Raw genomic sequence first — 10302 nt, 5'->3', positions numbered from 1 at the left:
CTGCTTTTTGCAACACCTCTGACAGAAACTGTCACACTTTCTCGCTGTTGTAACACTTTTGTTACGCCTCCTGTCACAAACTGTGACACTTTCTTCTGTTACACTCTGTAACAAATCTTCAGAAACACTTCTGTTGATAACTGTAACACTTTCTGTTACAAGTATACCATAAGCTGTGATGTATTCCCCATCACTAACCAAACAAATACGTTCTCTACCTTTTACAGTAACTATTCTCACCTGATTTTTTTTTTAGGTCGTGAAACCTCAAATCTCCAGCAAACGACGCTCCAAAAATCTGTTTAGTTCACTTCTACATCACCGAGAATCAACATCAAAGATCAACAGAATCATTCTCAGGCAATTACCTGCTCCATTGGCAGCCTTAGCATCTTCCCTTCCATCGAGTTTCATTACCATCCAACCATTCACCAACTCCATTGGAAGCCTTAGCATCTTCTCTTCCATCGAGTTTCATTACCAGCAAACCATTCATGAGCTTCATTCATCGTCTACTGCCAATACTAGCAGTAACCCAATACAGGACCATAACAACACCAACAGCTCTAATCCGAACTTCATAACACCCTTGAACTTCAACCAGCAATCCAACCACAGACTCATCTTTATTGTCTCTGTAAAACTCAGCTTCATCAAATCGAAAAACCCAAATTGACAAACCCTGATTCTATCTTCTTCGATAATAAACTCTGCCACAAAAACTCTTCCACGACGATAATCAGTTTGGTGTACATTCTCTCGTGGCTTAACATCCTACTTATAGTCTCACAAACTTGACAATCACTCAAAGTACTTTCCTAATAAAAACAAACTCTAAATAAAGCACACTTCTAGAAAACTCTAAACCGACCAAACTCTAAAACCAGAAATACTTGATTTACAAGTAGACCACACGTCCAAGATAAACACGCCGGGTTCACCGATTCACCATCACGATCAAAGTTCGACTGCATAAAATGGCAACAACTAAAATTCGACCTAATTTCATTGTTTTCCAGCACACATGTGCGTGTCTTTAGGAGTGAATCTGTCTTTTTTTTAAAGTACTTGGAACACAAAACTTCAGTGACTTGAGCTTAACCCAAAATAGCCTCGAACATAATCTTTATTACATCCTGGCTTCGAACTCTTCTCACCAAACTATTGAGAATATATCCATGACAGCATACGTTTTTTTTAAGCTTCACATCAACCACCAATCATTCAAGACAACAACTTGTTGCAGATCCAACTACGACATCCATCCTCACTGCATCACTCTTTTTTAACAGATAACAACATCGTCTAACAGCAACCAAACTAGAACAGCTTCGAACCTTAGCTTCCAATCTAACACTTTGCTTGACATATAACAAGTTAAGAAACAATAACTTTGCTTTTGTACCTTGCTTTCATGACAGCATCTTCCTTCCTCTGAAAACAGCAACACGGCTTAACACTTCTTCTTCACCAGCGTCACTTTTTTTTCTTGATGTAATGTTATCTACAAGTGTTTGAAAAAAATTTTGTCTTCTAGAATGAAGTTTATATTAAAAGGTCTTATTAGGTCTTGTCAGTCTGCTTTTATTTCAGGAAGATCCATTCAAGATAATATACTTCTAGCTCATGAGATAGTTAGGAATTACCATAAATCTAGTGGTAGTACTAGGTATGCTTTAAAAGTTGATCTTCAAAAGGCATATCCACTGTCAGTTGGGAAGCAATTGTTGTTGTAATTAAGAAGTTTTAGTTTGGCTTTCCAGAGAAATTTATTGATTGGGTTCTAACTTGTATCTCTACTGTTAAATTCTCTGTAATGATAAATGGATCCCCTTATGGTGAGACAGGGTTGTCCTATGTCTCCTTATTTATTTGTGATGGTGATGGAGGTGTTAAGCATTATATTACAACATCAAGCTCTGTCTGGCAATTATGGATTCCACCCTAAGTGTAAGAGCACAAAATTAACACATTTGTGTTTTGCTGATGACATTTTAGTCTTCTTCAAAGGCAATGTGAAATCAATTCAGGTTCTTTCTCAACTGATGAAGGATTTAGTAATTTCTCTGGGCTAGTTGTGAATTGTAATAAGACTTCTCTATTTTCTTCTTCTGTGGAGGCTGGGATACTAGAAGATATTACTAGATGTCTGAATTCTTCCAAAGGAGAGCTTCCAGTGAGATACCTTGGTGTTCCTTTGATCTCTTCAAGATTGTCTTATGTGGACTGCCAACCCCTGTTATGCAGAGTTACAAAGAGAGTTAAATCTTGGAACGCTAGACATTTATCTTTTGCTGGAAGGTTTCTTCTCATTAAAGCTGTTCTTATTGGTATGGTCTATTTTTGGTTTTCATGTTTCATTCTTCCTAAGAGAGTGATAAAAGAGTTAAACACTAGCTTCAAGAGATTTCTTTGGGCAGGATCTGATCTTGGTAGAAAGCACAATCCAATAAGTTGGAGTCAGATTTGCATTGTTGAGGGAGCAGGTGGTGTTGGTGTAAGAGATTTGGAACAAACAAATATTACAGCTAATTTAAGACATATATGGGACATAAATTCAGGTAAAGACACCATCTGGACTCAATGGATCCATACTAATCTTATTAAGCAGAGAGATTTCTGGTCATTGGTTGTTCCTAAGGATTGCTCATGGAGCTGGAGGAGGATCCTTGAATTCAGAGACATTGCTAAGCAATTTATGGGAACTTGCCTTGGAAATGGAGAACATACTAGTCTTTATTATGGTTTTTGGCATCCAAAAGGCAGGTTATGTGATTGGATGGTGGATGAATGCTTAGCTACTAGTTGTCGGGGCATTCTTAAATTTCCTGATTATTATCATTGGCCACACTGTGATGGTAATAATATTCTTCAAGGGGTGGAATATGATATAAGAGATGAAGATAAGGTGATTTGGAAGGGCAGCAAGAAGGGTGATTTTTCTATGAAAGAAACTTTTCAGGCTCTTACTGGCGACATTATTGAGGTGGGATGGACTAAGTTGGTGTGGTTTAAGAATAATATCCCTAAACATTCTTTCATATGTTGGTTAGCTTGTCATAGAAGGCTTAAAACTAAAGAAAAAATGCAGAGATGGGGCCTCGTAAACAATGCTTCTTGTGCCTTGTGTGGTGGAGGAACTGAAGATGAAGACTATTTGTCTTAACTTGCTCTTTTTCCAGTCTTATCTGGAACGGTTTATTAATCAAGATGGGTGTTTTCATAGATGTGGCCAGAAATTGGGATGAAGGGCTTATTTGGTGTCAGAACAACTTCAAAAATGAAGGTGCAGTTAGTACTATCAAGAAATTATGTTTAAATAGTTTTGTTTATCATATTTGGATGGAACGAAATAACATGATCTTTTCCACTAAAAAGACAAGTGTCGAGGGGGTCAGTCACTTAATTACTTTAGATATCAGACTTATGTGCTCAGCAATTAAGGTGTCAGATGTTGATAAAACTTACATTAGAAGGTTTATGGAAAGTTGGGGCATTGATTGTTTGTACAAGGAGGTAAGGGTGATTTCATGTTCTTGGCTGTTTCCTGATGAAGACGAAGTAATGGTGAATACTGATGGCTCTCGAAAAGATGACTCTGGAGGAAGTGGTGCTATCATTAGAAATCACCAGGGTGATACTGTTGCTGCAGCTTGTGGTGGATCCATCCCTGCCACTGTCTTTGCTCATGAGCTGCAAGGAGTTGAGGTAGGACTCAAGCTAGCTAAGATTAATAAGTGCAAAAACTGCATTTTTGTTCTGATTCCATGAATTCTATCGTCTGCTCTCTGGGCTTAGCTCTCCTGTATGGAGTGTATTACACATTTGGAGACGAATTCAACATCTGTAGAAGGAGTTTACTGCTATTAGATACTCTCATGTCTATAGGAAAACTAACAGGGCTGCAGACTGGCTTGCTGGGAAGCACCCTCAGAAGAAATTTCTTATCATTGGTTCTGACAGTTTAGATAGTGAGATGAATAACTTTCTTGAAGAGGATAGGAGTGGGGAAGTGTATTTTAGGCCATAGTTATTCTTTTGTTTTCTTGTGTTTTTTGATTTTTGCTTGTTAGGTTCTGGGTGTTTCCTTAAACCCCGTGGATTGTGTCAAAAAAAAAAAAAGACAAGTGAGTTTCATGTATGTATATATCATGATTTTTTTTTTCTTTTTTCTTTTTTTTTGTTTACACGAAAATGAAGCACATAATTATTTCTCGTACTTCTCTCTTCTCTAGCTATAAAGCTTCTCCTTCCTGTTCTTGAACAACATTGTGGAGCAAAGTTCTGAAAAAGAAAGCAAAATTTTCCGAAAAATCAAGCTCCAGTCTAATATAAGCTCCAAAAATGTCTACAGCTACAAGTGTTGGTCTAGAAGAATATGGGAGGGCAACTCGTGAGCAAGCTGGTTGCACTTACATTAATATCAAGATCATCTATAATGTAAACTACCTCCCTCTCCAAATTTCAATCTAGATATATGTATGCTTTAGTGTTTCTTTTGGTGTTATTCAAGGGTTTTCTCCAACTGTATCGCTATACAAGTCCATCATTTTTACTGATTTAAATTTTAGTATAAGTGAGAGTGGTGTGGTCTTGTATGGTTTGTTATTTTCATGGTTACAGATTTACTGTTCCTGGTTATGTTTGTAGGTTGATAAAACGGAGCTTTTCTTCAAGATCAGGAACAACATTCAACTATGTAAGATTATGACTGCTTACTGTGCACGAAAAGATCTTGATATCAAATTCCTCAGGTTCTTATTCGGTGGTGTTGTGATTAAACCACACCAAACCCCAATCGAAGTAAAATATATTTCCTCTATTAAAACAATCATTTTACATCACAAGACATAATGTCTTCAATTTTTGGTCCAAGCTTTTTGCTTCTTAATTTTGAGATGTTTTTGGGATGGATGAATCCTTGGTTGTTGCAGCTTGGAATGCAAGACGGGGATGAAACTGATGTCATGCTGGAAGTAGGAGGAGGTGGCTACGGCTTTCACCAAAGAACTAGAAAAGAAAAAGAAAAAAAAGGTGAGGATGAACAAATGGCAGACTTTAGCTTTACTTGAATAAATCTTACCCTGTATCTTGTCTTCAATTCTAACTTCAACGTGGTAGTCAACTTACATAGCGAAAGGAGGGGAAAATAAGGAAAAGATCTGTTCTAGAATTTTTGCTTCCGAGAAACATCTTAAGTTGTTTCATATGTGCTGCCAAATTGAATATCAGAAAGGGCTAAGTTTCTGCAAAGATTACTTGATCTCATCCATCATTCCCACGAAGAAAAATATCTCATCATTCTACAACTTCTAGTCTTCTAGCATCACTTGGAGTAATTAAAATCCATCATAAAAACGGCAGTTCCATTAGCTTAAAAGTTGCATCGTCTTTCTAATAATGTTAGTAGCTTTAAAACACATTTGATTTCTTTTTACGAGGACCAACTACACCTCACAAAAGTTCAGCCTAAGGATTTTCCATATAGGTGCCAAGCGTAGGGTTGAACTTGAACAACATACAATTTAACATAAAAGATCGGAGACCTTCAAAATCTAGGTCCTGAACAATGCTTTGATCACTAGTGCTCATGCTGGCATTGAACTCAAGCTGGCAACTGGAGCTTCTCGTTGTTCTTCCAGCTGCAAGAAACAAAAATATGAATACATAAGGAACTCTGATTTTTAGGCAAATGTAGAATTTTCCATCCATTTCAAAATGGAAAATAGTTGCATACCTTTGAAAGTAATAATAAAAGAAATCAGCATAGAGTAATGTCTGAACAAGGCCAGATATCCAAGCTGCATAATAGAACGACATGTTTAAACTATAAGGAAAGTGAGAGCTGGTAAACAGAAGAAATACACAGAATATACTAAATTAAATTGAGAAAAAAAGATATATATATATATATATAATACGAGTGTGAGAAGAGTTGGGCGTACTTATCCAATGCACAAAGTGCTGCTCAGTAAAGTAACGATAAACCCAGTTGAGAATGTATAGAGATCGGTAAGCACTGCATAAGGGAAGAATGCATTACTTCAAAGGATTGAAAGAAGCAAAGAAACAAGACAACTGATGTTCTCTAGAAGAAATAGTGGTTCTGCAGTTGATTCATTTTTCATATTAAGCTGCCTAGAGGAATATAAAGAAGTTCCACGACAGAATGGCAGGAAGCAAAGACTGCAAAGTTAAGGTCAGGTAAATCAGTGTAAATCCATACACATCAAACAACTACTTCCAAATTGCATATCGAGTAAAGAAGGATTCGGAGAAGTAGTTCACCCAAGAAGGAAAACATATTGTCCTGTTAGATTGTCGATATTTCTCGTCCTCTGCAACAACACCAGCTGAGGTAATATTGCAACAGCCTCCAAGTACAAGGAAAATGTCCACATTACCTGTTCATTCAATTTTGAAAAATTTCATTACAGACAAATTAGAAGAAAGAAAGTGGTTGACAATTGTTAGATAAACTTCCAGCAAACTGGGACCAACTATAATCAACAGCAATGCCACCAAGTGTGCAGGGTTCCTTGGTAGAGCCAACTAGTGTACGCTTCAGCATTAACACCTTTTAAATCCTATGTAAGACTGCGGGCTTGGCATTTAACTTATTGTTAGTAGTATAGCTAACAATGAAGAACTACCCAAATGACAAGCACAACAGATTTAGAACAGTGATAATATGGACATAAATAAGGAATCAAGAATAAACTTAATCATAACTCATTAGCCGCAAATGATGGCTTAAAGCACATATGACGTTACCTCCTTGAAAGTGAACCTCTCGTTGATTACAAGGGCCAAGAGCACACATGGAATAACAAGAAACAAATGGCGAAAGGTATCTTGTTCTTTATCATACGATCTACGCACAACCTTGTGGCGTCGCATGTACCAAACAATTGAGAACGAGCTACCCAAAAATATCAACTTCATCATGGTATTATAAAATGATATGAAATGGGTAAATATGTCCAAGTACCGAGTTGCAAATACAAGAGCATACAGTTCTTGAGTCTTCAAAGAAACCCCTGCTTATCAAAAAAATATCAGGTATTACAATGTCTACATGCCTTAAAAATAAAAAAAAAAATATCAGGTATTACAATGTCTACACGCCTTACAAAATAAAAGACCTAAACAAGAACACCTATTAAATAAATAATAAAGAAAAGCAAATGCAAAGTGGAAGGCTGGAAGCCATAAAGAGTGCAATGTATTGCACATACGAAACAAGTTGAGAAACTTTAGATCTAGCTAGAAACAGACAAAAATTATAAGAAAGTCGGAGCTCTTCGATCAAAGGTACATTTCCAAATGGGAGCCTATAACCGAATTCTGTCTTGCGATATAACTTAATACGTCCCTTTGATCATTTGATACACAAAAACTGGGAACACCGAGGAAGAAAAACGAAGTGATTACCAAAGATGCTAATTTATTGAACATGCCAGTGAAAGCATGCACCTAATTCGTCGAGACTGGCATTTGCTTCCTCGTACGCTGAAACAAACTCACTGCCATAACTAATGGCAGCTGACAATGGAGTAACAAATTTCTGTGGACTTTATAATTGGGGGTAGTAATAGGGCACGAAGTATGGCTGTAGTTTGGTCAGGGGAGTCTCCAACGGTGTCAACCTACCATTCTCAATCTCTAACATGAAATGTGTTTTTAGCATCTGTATCTCTTTTTCTGGTGATTTCATAACTTAAAAGCAGGGAACATCTCATCTCTATTTGCAATAGGGAATAAATTTGATGTTGAATCATCTAACATGGAACAGAAGGTCATGGGTTCACGACACTAGATAACGGTGCGCCGTTGTATCTAATTATGAACAGAGCCTATGAAATCTAATTCCTACAAAGGAGATACAAAGCATAATGAGATCTCCACAGAAATACAAAATTTTATAGTAGTGTAATGTATTTCATTTCTCTATAGTCGTCAGTTTTCACTCCCTACTTCTTATATAAATGTTATCAAATATATTAACACGATATTTTGCACCTAATTGGTGATTCTGTAGCTCAAGAACGGGCCTCTATCTCTACAAACCTCTTTAATTCAGCAAAAAAAAAAAAAAACCCATTCACATCCAACTCAATAATACAACTTGCTAACCTAGATAAAGAAACCTACTTGGTGCCTTAGACAACTAATATTTTTAAGGTACTCAACAGATTCCGAACCACAAAACGATTACTATAAAATAACTTGTACCCTAATTGCAAATCAGCTCTAAATCTCAGAATTTCTCTGGTTTACAGTAATTAAAGAAAAGAACATAAATTCCCAATTACAATATAACCTAGATACCAAAAAAAAAAACAGATAATTTAATAAATTTTAGATAAATGGATATGTACCGGCACAAGATTTGATAGTATGGATCTTGAGAAGGAGAACCAGAACACTAGCAAGATGGGTCATATCCCCTGCTAATCTGAAGATATTCATCTTCTTCTTCTCCGATTATAGTCAACTATGAATAATTAGGGTTCTCAGTTTTCACCTTAACCTTAAAAAAAAAAAAAAAATTGGAGAGAAGAAAATGAAAAACGAGATTTGAGTGATTAGCGAAGGACAACTCGGTTAACTCATGTGTTTTTGGTACTGGTTTCTCACCCGTACAATGCACGGGTCTGTTTCTTGCTTATGGAATAGGGAGAAAATTTAGGCTAAGGCCTGATTCATGGATGCCCATGATATCATATCCTTAATTAAAAGAAGTTTAAACTAGGCCCCGAAATATTAAAAGACCTTGATATCCTTATGCATATTTAATAAATTTTAAAGTTAGCCCCAAAATTATTAAAATATAGTGTGATGATGTTCCAACCACCTCCGACCACCACCGCCACCAACCACCACCATCAGACCACTTTCGACCACTCCCGCCGCCACCGCCGGCCACCACCAACATATAGATGTGTACACGGAAGTTACACATGCATATGGTATGTGTACCCAGAAGTTACACATTCATATGACTTGTGTAATGCAAAGTTACACATGCATATGGATATGTATTCATTAGTTATATCAGTGTGTAATGATAAGTTACACATGCATATGCCATGTGTAGTCCACAGTTGCACATCAAAAAAAAACATACAAAGTTACATGTATTAGCCTTAATATTTATTTACGATAATTTCTTCGTCTATCAGTTATAATAATCAGCTGTTATTGATAACAATACACGAGTTAAAATACTTGATATGCAAAACAAAATCCTAGAAATGAGCCACCACATCCTATAATAGAACTGTTCCCATTCATTCTTGCCTTCGTCGATACCAAAAATGCCTGCATATCTGCAATAAAATAAACATTTGTGGGATTAGGTTGGATGAACAAAAAGAAAGAAACTGAATTATAGAACAATTTAAAGGCGAATAATAAAGATCATACAAAAGCATCTAATAACTCATGTTAGCATGTGTAGTTAAAAGTTACACATGCACCTGTCTAGTGTAATTAGGAGTTACATATGCATCTGTCTATGTGGCTGGGAGTTACACATGCATTAACTAGTGTACCTGGCATGTACACCATGTTAACTATGTAATATTTCAATCACTAATCAAAAATAAAATAAAAATGAACCACATACTCCAACAACACTGTGATTACCAAAATATGATGATACGCATACAAAATGCGTGTGTGATCTACTGGTACATATACAAAATGCACGTGTAACCAGTAGTTACACATGCATCTGACTAGTGTAACCAGGAGTTACATATGTGTATATCTTGTGTAATCAGGAGTTACACATGCAAATATCTTGTGTACTCCGCAGTTACACATCCACAAACAATCTATCCTAGGATGGAGCCAAATAAAAATCCAGAGAGAACCACAACCAAAAGAATTAGCAAAGAAAAAAAACAGTAATTAACTTGATTGCTTACCTTCTCAAAGTGAGGCAAAGTCTTGTAAGACTATCAACTATATAAGGAGTTCTAACAACACTACGAGGTTGAGGACAAAGAACTTCCCTTGACCTGGTACTGGTTGGCGTGTTACTTCCTGTTCATTTTCTTCACGTCCAAATCACAAGCTTTAGAACTTCTCAATGACACTTAAATAGACCTCCTTGCATCCATCTACATCTTTAATAGCTCCTACACATATGAAACTGACTCAAAATACAAATACAACATATTAACAAAAGTAATTTGCTTACAATGAAACCATTCTCAATGTAACATTGCTCCAGCAAAATAATGCATAAAGATAAGATATCAACAAAAAATATTGTCAGTGAAGAAGCAAGAG

General features: G+C 36.4%; 2 protein-coding genes across 2 annotated transcripts; one reads left to right on the top strand and one right to left on the bottom strand.

Annotated features, from left to right (window-relative positions):
• The first annotated feature begins 4344 nt into the window (after nucleotides 1-4344).
• On the top strand, nucleotides 4345-5072 carry LOC113334949 (small ubiquitin-related modifier 1-like). Its single transcript, XM_026581169.1, has 3 exons — nucleotides 4345-4440; nucleotides 4651-4803; nucleotides 4935-5072. Exons 1-3 carry the CDS (start codon nucleotides 4345-4347, stop codon nucleotides 5070-5072), a joined length of 387 nt encoding a protein of 128 aa, XP_026436954.1.
• Nucleotides 5073-5339: 267 nt separating this feature from the next.
• On the bottom strand, nucleotides 5340-8606 carry LOC113334837 (ER lumen protein-retaining receptor). The gene is made up of 6 exons (XM_026581055.1): nucleotides 8382-8606; nucleotides 6775-7040; nucleotides 6289-6404; nucleotides 5946-6019; nucleotides 5738-5801; nucleotides 5340-5642 (listed from the first exon to the last, which is right to left on the bottom strand). Exons 1-6 carry the CDS (start codon nucleotides 8470-8472, stop codon nucleotides 5606-5608), a joined length of 648 nt encoding a protein of 215 aa, XP_026436840.1. The 5' UTR covers nucleotides 8473-8606; the 3' UTR covers nucleotides 5340-5605.
• Between the last annotated feature and the right edge of the window lie 1696 nt (nucleotides 8607-10302).

Source organism: Papaver somniferum, unplaced genomic scaffold (genome assembly GCF_003573695.1).
Source record: "Papaver somniferum cultivar HN1 unplaced genomic scaffold, ASM357369v1 unplaced-scaffold_137, whole genome shotgun sequence".
Lineage (NCBI taxonomy): Eukaryota > Viridiplantae > Streptophyta > Magnoliopsida > Ranunculales > Papaveraceae > Papaver > Papaver somniferum.
The sequence above is the reverse complement of the archived record's forward strand: the minus strand, read 5'-3'. Positions and strand labels throughout refer to the sequence as shown.